The sequence below is a fragment of the Malus domestica genome, chromosome 17 (genome assembly GCF_042453785.1).
Source record: "Malus domestica chromosome 17, GDT2T_hap1".
Lineage (NCBI taxonomy): Eukaryota > Viridiplantae > Streptophyta > Magnoliopsida > Rosales > Rosaceae > Malus > Malus domestica.
The window spans coordinates 26261854-26280647 of NC_091677.1; the positions used below are offsets into that span (position 1 = coordinate 26261854).

Here is an 18794-nt window from a genome sequence, read left to right on the forward strand (position 1 = left end):
AAATGTTACATTTTCAAGTAAAAAAATTAGAATTAAGTGAAATGACACGTGATAAATATTAGGTGTATAACAAGCCTACACCATAATTTATGAGTGCTGTGCAAAAATGCTCCCTAGTAAATCTTAGAAAAATGGCAAAACCGTAAATAAATTAAATAAAAATATTAAATACAAACCGTAATTGGGTGCGCTTTTAAAAATAATAAATTGGGGGCGGTTTGAAAATAAAAGAAATTGAAGAAAATGGTAACAAACAAGTGGACCAAAAACTTGAAAAAACACACGAGAGAAAAAGAAAGCTTCTGGAAGAAGGGTGTGGACTTTCTGCAAATCCCGTCTGTTAAGGAGTTGTCATTCAGCTTCTCAAAGAAAGGCGCAGCATTCGCACAAAAAGACTGCAGCTTTTTGCCCACCGAACCAGACCCAATGACCGAAGTTCCAAGCTTGGTATCGTCTCATCCTCTTCGTCGGCTTCGGCTTTACGTTTTCTGTCAGCTCCACTCTGCAACAAGATAGAGAGAGGGAGGAGAGAGAGAGAGAGAGAGAGAGAGTTGAGAAGACCCAGAGGAAGAAGAAGCAGAAGGGAGCTTGGAAAAGTAGGAGAGAAGAAAAATGAGTTGATTTGGGTTTGTGGGTCGTTTTCTGATTGACTGAATAATCGAGTTTTGTTGGTGGGAGTTTGGCTATGGCTTTTCGTCCAATGTTTTGTTGCAGAGGGGGATTTTCTCGGTATGTTAATCATTGTTTATTTCCCAGCTGAATTAGATAATTTTGGTTTTGATATTTCTGTTGGTTGGTTTGCTTTAAGAAAATTGTTTTATTATTTAATTAGTAGTCGATTCTAATTTGGAGAAAATCTTGTGATAGGATTATTTGGATGATACAATGAAAGTTGAGGTGATTTTAGGTTCTGGGTTTCTCTCAGATTTTAATATTTTTATGGGTTTGCGATTTGAATGGAGGATTTGCATTCTGGGTTTAGCATCAACAGAGAAGGAAAGGGGAGTTTTTTTAATTCAAATGTCGAATTATCGGTTTCGAATGAAAAGGAAAAGGATAGGGTAAAGAATTAGTGTTGAGTGGGATCTTAACAACCCAGTAAAAAATATTACAAACAGGCATCTAGGGATTGACTATGCTTGGTTTTTTGTTCTGTCCTGTTTCTAATGACTTGGCCACTGACAATCATTTAGCAGACAATGCATCTTTTTAGTTCCATTTTCTCCAGCAACCAAGAGAAGGGTATCGAGTAGTAGAGCAGTAGAGCAGGCATTTATTAGCTGGCCTCTTTGCTATGGATTTTGGGTTGCTTTTGGTTTTCGTTTATTAGTAGTAGAGCAGGCTTTCTGCTATTATACGTCCACTTAGAGCAGTTGTTTGTTTGCTGTGAAGAATATTGATTCACTAAAACACCTAATTTGGTATATATCTCCCATTCAATTTGATTTGATGGAAATCTGATGCGCAGAAAAGTACGAGGAAAGAAGCAGCCAACATGGAGGGTCTTTTCCTTGAAGGAACTGCACGCAGCAACAAACAATTTTAATTATGACAACAAACTTGGAGAGGGGGGATTTGGAAGTGTTTACTGGGGTCAGCTCTGGGATGGATCACAAGTAATCACTAACTTTTTCAGTTTATGTTTATATTTTTACTCTTATCTCTGTTGGTTACTTAGTTAGCTTTAACAGTATATAATTATCAATCTTGATAATTTTCTCTTTTAGTGAAAGAACAGAAATTCTTGGGAGCAGCCTCTCCATAAATGGGGGTAAGGCTAGCCGACATTCACCTTTCCCAGACCTTGCGTAAAGCGGGAGCCTTGTGCACTGGGTACGACCGAGTGAAAGAACAGAAATTAGGCATTGTTCTTGATTTATAAAAACGTCCATAATGGAAAAGGGTACTGTTGGTTGAGTTTTAGTTTCGATGTCTGAAGTCCCATTTAGTATATTTACTGTGTAATCCATTAAATTTATAGATTTTGGAAATGTAATTTTATTTCTTATATTGCTTGATTTAGAGGAAATTTAAGGTTCTTTGGCATTCTGGAGTAATTCAATTTCTGAATTGGTATTATTATGAATTTAGAAGTATGACATAAAGCTGGCTTATGTGGTTAAATATAATTTCATGACGTTTTAGTGCTAGGTTTAGATCAAATGTTTGGATTAGGCCTAATGAAGGGACCAATTCAGTGTTCAAGAGCTTGTAGATATAACAGAATTCGTAGAAATGTACTCTCATCTTTGAAAAACAATGGACGTGACCAATTTTTCTGTATAGGAGGATGACATAGGTATGGGGATGTCAAGATTTGGACTCTTTTCTTGTAAGGACAAAACACTCATATGCTCTATCTATGAACCACTGATATGATCTTCTTAATAAATGTTGATTTGTAAACTGTTAAAGTTCGAGTTAGGTTTTTCTTTTTGTAACAACCAACAAACATCTGAAAACTGCCCAGTTAAGGTCCTTTTTTGTGTGGGTGACTTTCTTACGGAATAGGATTTTCTTTCCTCTCTTTCAAGCCCTACTCTTGATTTTTGGAGTTTCTGTTTTACGTTTTTTTAATGGTTTATTGATAAAATATAAGGATTTGCCTCTGCAAAGAAACTGTCAGTCCATTTGAAATATAGTGAAAAGATTAGGTTGTGAAAGAGAAGACTACTAGGGAATTACAGGAGTTATGGTGCTGATTAGTTCTCAAAACAAGTGAAACCATTATTGCTGTTGTGCAAAATGTTTGCATGATACTTCAAGGATCTTCCTTATATTCAGACGGTAGAATCTACCCTCTGAGAGGAAGATATAATACGGAGATAGTATTTATACATGTACCATGGGTGGGGTATTATGCCTATCCAATTTTACTAAAAATGAAGCAAGCTGATTTTCATTGTCATTAGCCGGTGAGCGCTAATGCTGCAAACTCTTAAGGTTGACTAATAGCTGCTTACAATGAGGCATGCTTGATGTATGTTGATAATGATTTTTCAAATCATTATCTTCTACCCATCAGTTTCACTTTCCAATTGAGAACCACATCAACAGTTCCAATATTTTGGCATATTAGATATACATACTGTTAGCTAAAAGTTGACAAAGTGCACAAGGCTTCTGCCAATGCCGGGTCTGGGAGAGCAGGGCATATGCTGCCTTCAGCCATATTATATCTAGAGAGGCTATGTCTGCGGTTTGCACCTGCAACTACCAGATTGCTTGGTTCAAGCCATTCCACTGTCATGATGATCTAGCTTTCTGAGAGAGAACATGTGTGTAAAAAATTATATCATGTACACAATAACTAAAGTCCATTACTCTTTCTGAAAAAGTCATGCAAATGATAAATCTAAGCCAGTTTAATTCCATGTAGAATTAGTAGTCACTCTAATATTTACTATGTCTGACTCTGTGCTAAAGATTAAGTATTCAGTAGGTGAAGATACCCTGCCCTCAAAAACCAAAGATTTGAAATCAAAGCTTATATTACGCCTAAAAAATATTAAATATAGGAGAAAGGGAAGCCTTTCTTTGTCCTGATTTTCATTATGACTAGAATCAAATAAGTCTTTCATTGGATGTTTCTTGACCATCTCGAGTCAGCTTTCAGAAGCAGTTTATAATTTTTTTTTGGTTTGAGTCTCTGAAGTGGTGAATGCATAGCATCGCCAGCCAGATTGTTGTAAAAGCAGTTGATAATGTTTTTTGTTTGTTTGTCTCTTAACTGGCGAACGCATGGCATCTTGTCTAGAGCCAGCCAGGTTGTTGTAAAAGCAGTTTCCTCTAAAGACCACCTTAACAATTTTCTCAGGCATTAAACTTTTGTACACTTACAATTTTGTGGTATGCTTGATTGACTTTCCCTAAATTTGTTCTTCGCTAGATCATAATCAGTGCAATTGCATATAATGTTTACTAATATGTATGCAGATTGCAGTTAAAAGGTTAAAAGTCTGGAGTGACAAAGCAGACATGGAGTTTGCTGTTGAGGTTGAGATACTGGCACGAGTTCGACACAAGAATCTGCTCAGTTTACGCGGCTATTGTGCAGAAGGGCAAGAGCGTTTAATTGTATATGACTACATGCCAAATTTGAGCTTGCTTTCCCACCTTCATGGCCAGCACTCAGCTGAATGCCTTCTTGATTGGACCCGGCGGATGAATATTGCAATTGGGTCTGCTGAAGGAGTTGCGTAAGTGCCGAACCCACTTTAACTGTAAAAGCTCTTTCTCCTCTCTCTGCAGTTCTCTCTCATATTAATGTTTTAACTTGATTTATCCAGCTATCTTCACCATCATTTAACCCCACATATAATCCATAGAGACATCAAAGCTAGCAATGTGTTGGTGGATTCAGATTTCCAGGCTCAAGTTGCTGATTTTGGTTTTGCCAAGCTAATCCCCGATGGTGCTACTCATGTGACCACAAGAGTTAAAGGTACCCTCGGCTACCTTGCACCTGAATATGCTATGTTAGGGAAAGCATCAGAGAGTTGTGATGTCTACAGCTTCGGCATTCTCCTGCTCGAGCTTGCTAGTGGCAAGAAACCCATTGAAAAAGTGAGTCGAGGAATGAAACGTACGGTTACTGATTGGGCACTGCCATTGGCCTGTGAGAGGAAGTTTGATGAAATAGCGGACCCCAAACTCAATGGAAAGTATTTAGAGGATGAGCTGAAAAGAGTTGTCTTTGTGGCTCTACTATGTGCTCATAGTTGGCCTGAGAGAAGACCGACCATGCTAGAGGTGGTAGAGCTTCTGAAGGGAGAATCAAAAGAAAAGTTAGCCCAACTAGAGAATGACGAACTATTTAAAACTCCCCAGGTTGCAGAATATAATGAGGGGAATGATGGGGCAACAGCAGCTGAAGGAGAGAGCTCAGATTTTATCTCAGATTTTATCTCAGAGGAGAAAGACGAAAAAAAGGATTTGAAAGAGGAGGCTGTGCCTGAGATTGCACATAATGGCTGAGAAAGTGTGAAAAACATGTAGATGTGGGTTTGGATTTAAGCTTAAGATGAGGTTGAACTGGCTGTCAATTTGTAGGAATTGCCGGGGATTATAGCTGTCTTTTCATCTACAAGCATTGGTTTCGTGTTTTCGTGTTTTCGTGAGTGCCGTGTTATCTGTGTGCATTCCTGTTTTGCCTTTCACCCTTTTCTTTTAGGTTTGGTTTGAACATCTCAATGAAACGAGAACTGTTTTTAGTGTTTATTGGCTGGCATTTTTCATCAGTCACCACATCTCTATTTGTTTGGCAACCTAGTGCAAATACACAACGGAAATGATTATTTTTCGTTGATCCTGAGTTCTTATCTATGTTATCAATTTGCTGTTTTACATAAGTAGTGACTCCCTTCCTCGCTTAGGAAGGTAAGAAGGAAAGGCATAAAGTAAGCACCGTGAAAAGCCCAATATTATCAATGGAATTGGAGCAAATTCCATTATGTGGGTCTGATTTGGTGCACCAAGCTGAGACTTATATTTAGCTACTCGATTTGACCTGCTTTGATATCTGTAACTCAAAAGTCATTATTTTACTCCTTGAAACTTAAAAATTGTTCCACTTTACCATGTTTCCGTTCTATCAAATAGCCGTTAAAGTTGTTGCGCGTGGATGTGTTAAATATAATATTATAGGCTTATTTTTAGCTACGTCTCCTGAAACTCGATTTTGATCACATTTTGCCCCCTGAAACTCAAAAGTTGTCATTTGATAAATCGCCACTATGCATTGTTGAATGTTAACGCATAGTGGAGATGAATTTGATTATAAATCCCTTAAGTTTAAAAGAAGAAATTAAGAATTGAGGTTTTGGGGGGGGGGGTGTCACATCCCGGCCCAGGACGGACCACTTCCCGGGCCCGCTCCACCACCGTAGCACGATATTGTCCGCTTTGGGCCCAACCATGCCCTCACGGTTTTGTTTCTGGGAACTCACGAACAACTTCTCAGTGGGCCACCCATCCTGGGATTGCTCTAGCCCCCTTCTCGCTTAACTTCGGAGTTCCGACGGAACTCGAAGCCAGTGAGCTCCCAAAAGGCCTCGTGCTAGGTAGGGATGAGAATATACATTTAAGGATCGCTCCCCTGGGCGATGTGGGATGTTACAGGGGGTGGTTGATGAATTTGATTATAAATCCCATAAGTTTAAAAGAAGAAATTAAGAATTGAGGTTTTTTTTTGGGGGGGGGGGTGGTTGATGTGCTTGAGATGCAAAGATCTAGATAAAATAAAATAAAAAAATGTTTATTTTTAGCTACGCTCCTTGGAGCTCGATGTTAATCTCACTTCGCCTCCTGTAATTCACAAATGTCATCACTTTACTTTTTGAAACTCAAGATTCACTACACTTTACTATGGTTCTGTTTATTCTCAAATTCACTCACATTTTGTCTCCTGAAACTCAAAATTTGCTCTAAATTAACTTAGTTATGTTAATTCCGTTCAAAAGCCGTCAAATATGCTTAGTTTATCCTACCACTACCGACCCCATCTGGCGGGCGAGAGCTCCCTCTTCAAATAAGCATGTACGAAGTATGATTAAGTAAAGAATAGAATGAGCACCAATTGAAATAAGAAAAGAAAATATTATTATCAAATATAGAATAAAAAAAAATTAAAAACACAAATTCTTTCGGTACAACTCAATTTAAACATTGCTTTTGACATTTGCTCGAGTTTAATTCTCTATCTATCTTTAAAAACCACATGGTGAAATTACAAAGTTTTTACATATTCAGAAACTAGGTGAAAAGATGAAGGAAACTAATAAGAGAAATTTTTTTACAACAGATCTGCAAATCTAATTCAATTAAATTGGTTAATAAACTTCAATAAGTAAGGTTACTCATTGCTTTAATTATCAATGTAATTATCTAAACGAAACTAACCTTACTCATTAAAAGGTTTCAGTACATATTTTGCTAAGTTCGTGCAACTGAAAAAAAAAAATATTTAGGCCCTTTGGAGATGGTTATGGACGATGATGAAGAGGCAGAGGTATCTAAAACTAACATTAGGTTAGAAGGGAGTCATCAAACTAAAATAGCAACTCAAGCTCATTATGATTCTTTATCCGCATCAGAAAGTAGGAAAAGGGTAGACATTGCCAGCCAATTTGAAAGTCAACTTTAATTCTCTGTCCCTCCTATATACCAATCAAATACAGAAAGAAAGCAAAGCAAACCACCTCGTAATTTGGATGGTTGACAATTGAGGGAGTCAATTCCAGACCATATACAAGTAAGAAAGAATTTTACTGCATCAAACATGTTCATTTCCTCCTATGCATTCAGACTAGGTAATACCATGTTCTAATTTGAGCCTCTGTGTAGTGACATTCCTAACAAAGTGTTGATCTATATAAACAAGTTGCAGTTTTACATTTTAGTTATGCAAAAATAATATGATCAGTGCTAATCTAAAGAATGACGCTGGAATTGTATGATTACTGCAATAAACATAAGACATCATGTTATAGTATTCTGCTTTCTGATGGACAAGATTGATAAACCATAAAACTTTACTTGAGTTTCAGGTATAACTTCTCTCAATTTCAGTAACATTGACACTAACTGGTTCAACTATAAAAAGTGGAAGCAGGATATTGAAATCGTGCTGGGGCTGATGGATTTTGACCTGGCTTTAAGGGAAGATGAGCCTGCGCCACTCATTGTAGACAACACAGTGGAACAGAAAACTAAGTTTGAAAAGTGGGAAAAAGCTAATCGTATGTCACTACTGATCATGAGGAAGGCAATGACTGAGTCAGTGAGAGGGGGCATTCCAAAAAGTAAGAAGGCGAAGGAATTTTGCACTTCAATTGGTGAAAAATTCAAGGAGTAAGACAAGGCAGAAACAAGTAATTTCCTCACCAAACTCACCACAATGAAGTTTAATGTAGGGGTGGGCATAAAAACTGCCAAACCGGAAAACTGAATCGAACCGTGACAAAAAAAACCTTAAAAAAACTACGTTGACCAAAAAAGTCAAAACCGGAACAAAAACCGAACCGAACCAAACCGTTTCAATTGGAAGTAAGGGAATTATTGATTTTTGATTGGTGGCTTTGGACCACACACATACCTTCTCTCTCTCACTCCCGTGCTCTCTCTCTCTCTCTCGGTTTTCACTCTCTCTCTTCCCTCTTTGTACGAACAAGCTTCAACTCACCCCAAACCTTGCAGATCGAGGGTGTAATTGTCACCATTGTGTTCCTTGTGATGCTACGAATCGTTTGACACCAGTTTTAGGTAAGTAATCATTCGAAAACTCGTAAACCCATAACCAAAAATTTCATGCACTGTTCACACTCAGGTAAAATCTTGTGTTTTAGGGAAATCTAACTTATAGGAAGCTTAATGAGATCCTCACGAGTCTCGGGGTAGCTCGTTCGAGGAATTTGGACATCATGATCACGAGAAACATCGAGTTGCAGTTTAGGTCGGAATTTTGAAGCTTCCCCAACGTGATTTCGTGAGATTTGAAGCTTCAAATAGGTATAACACCATTCTTCTCACTCTAAGCTTTCATTTGGTTCAAATTTCATGAAAAATGGTTGAGAAACAAGTGAAAATAGTGAGTTTAAAATTTTACCCAGTTTTTCGGCGGCAGGCGACTCGCTGGGGACGAAGATGGAATATTCCGTCAGTTTGGACAGAATATTCTCACGGTGTCAGTTAGATTAGACGAAATCTGTTAGGTTTAACGGAATATTCCCTAACGGTGGTTAGGGAATCCGTCAGGTTTGGGCAGCGCGTGGGGGCGCGTTTTGCTGTGCCCTTGCCGGCACGTGAAAGATCCAAAAATATTTCTAAAAATATGGGGATGATCCTGAGGTTATGTAGATCATTGTGGTATATTCATATACCCATTTTGAGCAATGTATGAGAAGTTATTAGCTAATTTTGCCTATGTGCTTTAAAATAACGTTTTTATAGTTAATTCGCATATAGGTGAGACTTATCCCGAAGACGAGCGTATCCACAGGCAACTTGGGGGTTACGACCCGTCGACATATTAGTGAGTGGGCTTTTGTTTTCAATATATATTTATATACTTGATATATTTCCCAGAAATGCATTTTTAAGGAAAGTATGCTTTGAAATAATATGTCAAATGCTTCTATATTTTGAATATGCATATATATATAATAAATGTGGTGCTGTGGAGGCACATGTGAGTTTAGGTAAGTTATGTTTGGTTGTGTGGAATCATCGATGATGTGATATGTGATATGTGATTAAGTAATGTTTAGCTCATAAAGCTGCACCTAGGGTGATTGTGAATTAGCTAGAGATATGAAGTACAGACCTGTTTATTTACGTCACCTCCCGCACTATATGCTCGTATTGGATCAAACTTAAGTGCACAGTCTTGTTGTACAGACCTTATTATGGTTCTGACTCGTAGGTGACTAGCGATTTATCGCCCGGCTATTATGAGAGAATAGAATTGAGCATAATTATATTTCACCCAATCTTGTCGTACAGACCCTTCTTAGGGGTTTCGACTTATGTGCAGTATATTGCCGTATAGGTCATTGTAGTGACTCTGGCTAGAGTGACTTTGAGCTATGAATTCAGTCATACAGACTACCACAAAGGTTCCGGCTAACATATCACATTTCTATGAAATTATTCTTACCTGAATTGTTTACTCTGTTATATCTTGGCATGGTATATATACCTATGAATATGATTATGTGAAGCATGAACTAAATTGATATGATTTCAAATATATATATATATATATATATGTATGTATGTATGTATGTATGTATGTATGTATGTATGTATGTATATGCTTATATCTTGATTATGGGAAAAATTATACATGTTTTACCGCGAGGGGTTAGTATATTGATAAATGAAATGAATTAGTAAAACATTTGTTTTTGCCCATTTACGTTTTCTGTTTTGCGCTCCTCCAGGTTTTAAGTAAGTTTGCTGTCGGTAACTCGGGATCGTCGGCAGTTCTGACCTATTTGAATAATAGTAGGACATTCCTAGTACTGTGTAACTAGTACTTATCCTACTGGACTACACCTAGACTTTATGCTCTGATTAGAAGTGTTCACTGTTGTAACTAACTCCTATCACTTTCGTTTAGTAGTGCACTCTAGTAAGCTGGTTTTTAATTATTCGTATATTTGCTATCTTTATCACTTCCGTATTGTGCACATGGCTACGTCACTCCCACGTGACGGCCAACATGCCTTGACCTCGGTCGGGGTGTGTCAGTTTGGTATCAGAGCTTAGGTTTAGCAATCCTGTATAATTCTTGAATGTTCTAATCCTTGTGATGTCTTATGTCAGAACTATGCCGCCTCGTAGAGAGCCCCGTTAACCAGCTGAATCTAATTTCCCTAATATTGCTTAATTAGGGGAAGCTATAGTTTCTGTCATTCAGACAACATTCCGTACTCTCCAGAGGACACCTCTTGAGACAGTTCATAATCTGAAGTTGACTCACTTCATGGGTAATTAAGGTCATGAGGGGGACTGCCCCAGCAGGGAGAGATTGCTGCTAGTAGTGCAGGATCTTCGAGGCAGTCGGGTCAGCAGATGCATGGACATGGTATTCATGCCAACAGAAGTCGCGGTGGACGACAGCAGAGTCAGGGGCGTATCCACAACATGTCACTACAAGATGCCCAGAATAATCCAGATTTAATCATGGGTACGTTAAATATTCTTGGTCATTTTGTTAAAGTGTTGATTGATTGTGATGATACACATTCTGTTATTTCTCATACATTTGCTTAAGTGACACAACCCCATCCTACACCTCTAGGATATAATTTAGAATTTTCTAAGCCTAGAGGGGATAACTGTTTTGTGGATTGGGTATATCCAGGATGTCCAGTGATAGTAGAGGGTATTATTATGCCGGCTAATCTTATGTCGTTGGATATTATGGATTTTGATGTGATTTTGGGCATTGATTGGTTGCACTATAATCGTGCCAAGATAGATTGTTATGGGAAGACAGTCACATTTCATTGTTCTGGATTACCTAAAGTTACATTTGTAGGAGAGCCTAGTGGAGTGAGGCATGGTATTATTTCAACCATGAAAGCAAGGAGATTGTTGTCGAAAGGTTGTCAAGGATATTTGGCTCATGTGGTGTTGAATGTTAATACTCCTAGTAGTGTGGAGGAAGTTTGTGTGGTTATATAATTTCCGGATGTATTCCCTGAGGATCTGCCTGGATTGCCACCAGATAGAGAGTTGGAGTTTGTTATTGATCTGCTTCTAGGTACCAATCATATATCCGTGACTCCTTACAGAATGGCTCCTGCTGAATTAAGAGAATTGAAAGTGCAGTTGCAAGAGTTAGTGGATAAAGGTTTTATTCAGCCGAGTACTTCACCTTGGGGAGCTCCAATTTTATTTGTGAGGAAGAAAGATGGAACTTTAAGGCTGTGCATTGATTATAGGCAATTGAATCGGGTAACTATTAAAAACCATTATCCATTGCCTCGTATAGATGATTTGTTTGATCAACTCAAAGGTGCCTGTGTATTTTCTAAGATTGACTTGAGTTCGGGATTCTACCAGTTGAAGATTAAAAATGAAGATGTCCCTAAAACCGCATTCAGGGCTCGATATGGTCATTATGAGTTTCTTGTGATGCCATTCGGGTTAACTAATGCACCAGCAGCTTTTATGGATTTGATGAATCGAGTGTTCCAGCCATATTTGGATAGGTTTTTTTATTGTCTTCATTGACAATATCCTGGTATACTCTAAGTCTAAGGCTGAGCATGCTAAACATCTGAAGTTGGTGTTGAGCAGTTTGAGGGAACACCAATTATCTGCTAAGTTTAGCAAATGTGAATTTTGGTTGAATCAAGTAGCATTTCTGGGACATGTCGTTTCTGCTTAAGGCATTCAAGTGGATTCCCAGAAGGTAGCAACTGTGGAGAATTGGGAGCAACCTCGAACCGTCACCGAGGTACGGAGTTTTCTTGGCTTAGTAAGCTATTCTAGACGGTCGTTAAGGATTTTTCAGTGATTGCTCTGCCACTGACGAGGTTGACTCGAAAGGATATTAAGTTTGAGTGGGATAATAAATGTGAACAAAGTTTCCAACAGTTGAAGTACTATCTCACTCATGCACCTGTTTTAGCACTTCCAGATGATAGTGGTAATTATGAGTTTTATAGTGATGCTTCTCTAAATGGTTTGGGTTGTGTATTGATGCAACATGGCAGGGTAATCGCTTATGCTTCGAGGCAGTTGAAACCTCATGAGAAGAATTACCCTACACATGATTTGGAGTTAGCGACTATCATCTTTGCTTTGAAGATTTGGAGACATTATCTTTATGGTGAGAAATGTAAGATCTTCACAAATCATAAGAGTCTCCAGTATCTGTTTACTTAGAGAGATCTTAATCTTCGTCAGAGGAGGTGGATTGAGTTACTTAGTGACTATGATTGCACGATTGAGTACCATCCTGGTCGTGTAAATGCAGTGGTTGATGCACTTAGCAGGACAACTCCAGCTAGACTTAATGCCATATATGATTGTCATGTTCATCTTTTAGCAAGTTTGAGGTCCACGGGAGTGGAGCTAGAAGTGGAAGATCAAGGAGAAACCTTGCTTGCTAACTTCTAGGTTAGGCCAGTTTTAGTTGATCATGTGATTGAGGCTCAGATGATTGATGAGGAGACCCAAGAAATGATTCAAGCAATGAACCAAGGTAAAAAGAAAGATTTTGAGATTCGAGAAATTGATGGCATGCTTATGCAAGAAAGCAGGATGTATGTGCCGAATAATGCAGAATTAAAGAAAGAAATTTTGGATAAAGCACATATTTCGGCATATGAGATGCATCCAAGAGGCACTAAGATGTATCATACCCAAGGAAGAAAATATCGGTAATATCGGAAATATCGGTAGTCCGAAAACACGGAAATATCGATGGAAATATCGGGATAATATCGATATCGATAAAAATTACATGGAAACCACGGAAATTGTAAGAAAAACTTGGAAATTTTTATTGAAACTTTGCAGGATGTTTATTTAGTCAATTATCTATTAGTTTATCACAAAAAATTGGAAGGAAATGCATTGCATGATGGATTTAACATTATCAAGTTGATTATATAGCGAGCTGACAAACATTGTGAGTGTAGAAAATATGTAGTAATTAATGAAAGAAGTCTAAACACACCATAATCATTTATATATAATGAATTAGTACAATATTTTACACTTTATACATTGCATTTTTAGCTCTTCTCTGACAGAATTTGGTCTTCACGTGGAGAAGAAGATAAAGTAAGCAGATTTTTTGGTTCTTCTCTGACAGAATATTTGGTTCTTCTGAGCAAAGTCACTTTCAATTCTTTCATACAAAACCGTGTGCCACACACACACATCCTCAAAGTTTTTTTCTTTTTCTCTCGGATAACACACACACACACACACATAACCATACACACACACACAAACACACACACACAAAACCATGGTTTTATACAAAACCATGTGCCAAAACTCTCTCGGATAACACACACACACACATAACCATACACACACACACACATAACCATACACGTGAACACACACACACACAAAACCATGGTTTTATACAAAACCATGTGTCAAACCGTGTGCCACAAACACACACACACACACACCCTCAATGTATTTTTTTCTTTCTCTCGGATAACACACACACACTTCTCCCTCATTCCACACACACACACACGCACACACCCTCCATCTACAGAGATCGGAGATCTCTCTTCTCCCAAACACACACACACACACACACACACAGATCGGAGATCTCTCTTCTCCATTCTCCGATCTCTCTTCTCCCAAACACCCACATACAAAGAGAGATCTCCAATCTCTCTTCTCCCAAACACACACACACACACACAGATCTCTCGATCTCTCTTCTCCCTTCGCCGTTGATCGTGGCTCTGGCGAAGTCGGAGTTGGCTCAGTTGTCTCTGGCGGTGCGCCGCTGAGCAAGGATCACGTTCAGTCATCTGGTTCGTCTTCGTCTTCGTCAGGTGAGATTCCATTGAAACCCTAAACCCTAAACCGACTTCACATATGTTGAATCGTTTATGCATGCGTGAAATCTAAAGTTTATATGTGAAATTGATGTTAAAATTCGTGTTTTTGCAAGGTTTTTGGGACGAAATCGGCCCGGGAATAGGCACACCGTCTCCGGCGTTCTTCTCTGACGTCGCCTCGGAGTCTGATTGCACCAAACTCAAAAAAATTTGGCCGATATTTCCAAAATATCGCGATATTATCGATAATATCGCGATATTTGGCCGAAAACCATTCGGATACCACTTAGAATATCCATCACCCGAAAAACCGATAATATCGGCGATATTTCGCCGATATTATCGGCATTTTCTTCCATGATCATACCATTAGACCCTTTTATTATTGGCCTGGTATGAAAAGAGAAATTGCCGAATATGTGAGTAGGTGTGCCATTTGCCAACAGGTTAAAGCTGAAAGAAAGAAGTCGTTTGGATTGATGCAGCCACTTCCCGTTCCACAGTGGAAATGAGAAAATATTACTATGGATTTTGTGAACAAGCTCCCTCGTACCCCGAATGGTTATGATGGCATTTAGGTGATAGTTGATCGGCTTACAAAGACAACGTATTTTATTCCAATGAGGGAGAAGTATTCGTTAAGCCGATTAGCTAAGTTATTTATATCACAGATTGTGAAGTATCATGGTGTGCCAGTTAATATTATTTCGGATCAGGATCCCAGATTTGCTTCCAAGTTCTGGATAGCATTCCAGAAAGCTCTTGGTATGAGATTGCTTTATCATACGACATATCATCCTCAGACAGATGGACAATCTGAGAGGATTATTCAGACATTAAAGGATATGTTGAGATCTTCAGTGCTGCAGTTTGGAGATAGTTGGCATGATTGTTTGGATTTGATGGAGTTTGCCTACAACAACAGTTATCATTCGAGCATTGGTATGACACCATTTGAGGCACTTTATAGGAAATCTTGTCGTACGCCTCTATGTTGGTCAGAGGTTGGCGAAAGAGTTTTAGTGGGCCCTGAGATCGTGGATGTGACTACACAAAATGTTCAGGTAATTAAGCCTAACATGAAAGCGGCCTAAGATCGACAAAAGAGCTTAGCAGACAAGCATGCCACTGATCAGAAGTATAATGTAGGTGATTGGATATATCTGAAGCTATCACCTTGGAAAAGTGTTGTACGATTTGGAAAGAAAGGAAAGTTGAGTCCTAGGTACATTGGACCATATTTGATCACCGAGCGAGTTGGTGAAGTTGCTTATAGGCTTGAGTTGCCTCCAAAGTTGTCCAAGGTACACGATGTGTTTCATGTTTCGATGCTTCGACATTATGTTTCAGATCCTTCACATGTGATTCCTCCTCAACCTTTAGAAATCAATTTAGACTTGACTTATGAAGAGGAACCAGTGACTCTATTAGATTGGAAGGATAAAGAACTAAGGAACAAGACAGTTCATCTGGTTAAAGTGTTATGGATAAATCATTCAGTGGAATAAGCTACTTGGGAGACAGAGGATCGGATGAGAGAGATGTATCCATGATTGTTTTATGATTATTAGTGGATGTATTTGTTATGTATAATTTCGAGGACGAAATTTTATAAGGTGGAGAGATTGTCACAACCCGTCCCACATTTATATTTATCGACAACATGAATTGACGAGAATACCCTTGGACGTTAATTTGTATTCTGTAATTTAAGTTGGTTTATGACCCATTTATTATTTTCCCTAAGTTTTTGGACCCAATTGGAAGTAAGGGAATTATTGATTTTTGATTGGCGGCTTTGGACCACACACATACCTTCTCTCTCTCACTCCCGTGTTCTCTCTCTCTCTCTGTTTTCACTCTCTCTCTTCCCTCTTTGTATGGACAAGCTTCAACTCACCTCAAACCTTGCAGATCGAGGGTGTAATTGTCACCATTGTGTTCCTTGTGATGCTACGAATCGTTTGACACCAGTTTCAGGTAAGGAATCTTTCGAAAACTCGTGAACCCGTAACCAAAAATTTCATGCACTGTTCACACTCAGGTAAAATCTTGTGTTTTAGTGAAATCTAAGCTTATAGGAAGCTTAATGAGGTCCTCAAAAGTCTCGGGGTAGCTCGTTCGAGGAATTTGGACGTCGGGATCACGAGAAACGTCGAGTTGCAGTTTTGGTCGGAATTTCGAAGCTTCACCGACGCGATTTCGTGAGATTTGAAGCTTCAAATAGGTATAACGCCATTCTTTTCACTCTAAGCTTTCATTTGGTTCAAATTTCATGAAAAATGGTTGAGAAACGAGTGAGAATAATGAGTTTAAAGTTTTACCCAGTTTTCCTGCGGCCGGCAACTCGCTGGGGACGAAGATGGAATATTCCGTCAGTTTGGATGGAATTTTCTCACGGTGTCAGTTAGATTAGACGGAATCTGTTAGGTTTAACGGAATATTCCCTAACGGTGGTTAGGGAATCCGTCAGGTTTGGGCCGCGTGTGGGGGCGCGTTTTGCCGTGTCCCTGCCGGCACGTGGCGGCGTGTGGGAGGTCCAAAAATATTTCTAAAAATATGGGGATGATCCTGAGGTTGTGTAGATTACTGTGATATATTCATATACCCATTTTGAGTAATGTATGAGAAGTTATTAGCTAGTTTTGCCTATATGCTTTAAAATAACGTTTTTATAGTTAATTCGCATATAGGTGAGACTTATCCCGAAGACGAGCGTATCCACGGGCAACTTGAGGGTTACGACCCGTCGATATATTAGTGAGTGGGCTTTTGTTTTCAGTATATATTTATATACTTGATATATTTCCCAGAAATGCATTTTTAAGGAAAGTATGCTTTGAAATAATATGCCAAATGCTTCTATATTTTGAATATGCATTGCATGGTTGCATATATTATAATAAATGTGGTGTTGTGGAGGCACATGTGAGTTCAGGTAGGTTATGTTTGGTTGTGTGAGTCATCGATGATGTGATATGTGATATGTGATTAAGTAATGTTGAGCTCATAAAGCTGCACCTAGAGTGATTGTGAATTAGCCAGAGATATGAAGTACAAGCCTATTTATTTACGTCACCTCCTGCACTATATGCTCATATTGGATCCAACTTAAGTGCACAGTCTTGTCGTACAGACCTTCTTATGGTTCCGACTCGTTATTGACTAGCGATTTATCGCCCGGCTATTATGAGAGAATATAATTGAGCATAATTATATTTCACCCAATTTTGTCGTACAAACCTTTCTTAGGGGTTTCGACTTATGTGCAGTATATTGCCATATAAGTCATTGTAGTGACTCCGGCTAGAGTGACTTTGAGCTATGAATTCAGTCGTACAGACTACCACAGGGGTTCCGGCTAACATATCACATTTTTATGAAATTATTCTTACATGAATTGTTTACTGTATTATATCTTGGCATGGTATATATACCTATGAATATGATTATGTGAAGTATGAATTGAATTGATATGATTTCAGATATATATATGTATATGCTTATATCTTGATTATGGGAAAAATCATACATGTTTTACAGCGAAGGGTTAGTATATTGATAAATGAAATGAATTTGTAAAATATTTGTTTTTACCCACTCAAGTTTTCTGTTTTGCGCCCCTCTAGGTTTTAAGTAAGCTTGCTGTTAATGGCTCAGGATTGTCGGCAGTTCTGACCTATTTGAATAATAGTAGGACATTCCTAGTACTGTGTAACTAGTACTTGTCCTACTGGACTGCATCTAGACTTTATGCTCTGATGAGGAGTGTTCACTGTTGTAACTAATTTCTATCACTTTCGTTTAGTAGTGCACTCTAGTAAGATGATTTATAATTATTTGTATATTTGCTATCTTTATCACTTCCACACTGTGCACATGGCTATGTCACTCTCACGTGACAGCCAGCATGCCTTGACCTCGGTTGGGGTGTGTTAAAAAAAGTTGATGATGAGGCTTCTCTTAATAACACTTTTGATACACAATACTTACTTAAGGAGGACAAAATAGGAAAAAAAAAGGGAAAAAAAGTTGATAAGGAGGCTTCTCTTAATAATGGTATAGAAAAAATATATACACTTATTAAGAGAAATTGTTCACACACACAAAGTATGTGCTCTCTGCTAGTATATATATAATAATAACTCATTACACATTCCAACACACACACACACATGTATATATCTAAAACAAATAATTAAATAAATAAAAAATTAAAAAAATTAATTTAATTAATTCGGTTCGGTTCGGTTTCCGAACCTCAAAAACTGAAACCGAACCATTCAGATTTTGGTTCGGTTAGGTTTGACAGTTTGGTTCGTTTTTTTTTGGGCCTCGATCCGGTTCGGTTGTCGGTTTTTTTCGGTTTTTAGTTTTTTGAACCCACCCCTAGAATGTACAAACAAGGGGTTAATTGGCTGATTTCAAATAGTTTATAGGGTTAATTTACCAAAACAAATAGTTCATGCGGTCCTATAAACAAATATTTGTTTTGGTAAATTAACCCCTATGGTCTAAGTCTGTTAGGATTTATGCATTTCTGTCATTCCTTTATTAGGTTTAGGTTGGCCAAATCGGATAAATGGTCCCCGTGGTCATAAGGAATTCGGAAGATAGCCCCTATGGTAGAAAAAATTCGGATTTAAACTCCTATGGTCTAAGTCTATTAGGATTTATGCCTGAAATTAGAGGTTCTGTCATTCTTTCGTTAAGCTTACAGGTGGAGCAAAGTTTCTCTGA

The 18794-nt window shown here is 38.3% G+C and overlaps 1 protein-coding gene across 1 annotated transcript; it reads left to right on the plus strand.

The window, feature by feature from the left end:
• The first annotated feature begins 239 nt into the window (after positions 1-239).
• LOC103420249 (PTI1-like tyrosine-protein kinase At3g15890) lies at positions 240-5314 on the plus strand. Its single transcript, XM_008358309.4, has 4 exons — positions 240-729; positions 1469-1616; positions 3937-4199; positions 4290-5314. The coding sequence occupies exons 1-4, from the start codon at positions 686-688 to the stop codon at positions 4975-4977; spliced, it is 1143 nt and encodes a 380-aa protein (XP_008356531.1). The 5' UTR covers positions 240-685; the 3' UTR covers positions 4978-5314.
• Positions 5315-18794: the final 13480 nt, after the last annotated feature.

What these genes read in the sequence shown, in the direction of transcription:
- LOC103420249 (XM_008358309.4), top strand. Translation starts at nt 686, where the DNA reads ATGGCTTTTCGTCCAATGTTTTGTTGCAGAGGGGGATTTTCTCG. An exon ending in TGCAGAGGGGGATTTTCTCG is followed by an intron (nt 730 to 1,468) that starts GTATGTTAATCA and finishes TCTGATGCGCAG; the next exon opens with AAAAGTACGAGGAAAGAAGC. An exon ending in AGCTCTGGGATGGATCACAA is followed by an intron (nt 1,617 to 3,936) that starts GTAATCACTAAC and finishes ATATGTATGCAG; the next exon opens with ATTGCAGTTAAAAGGTTAAA.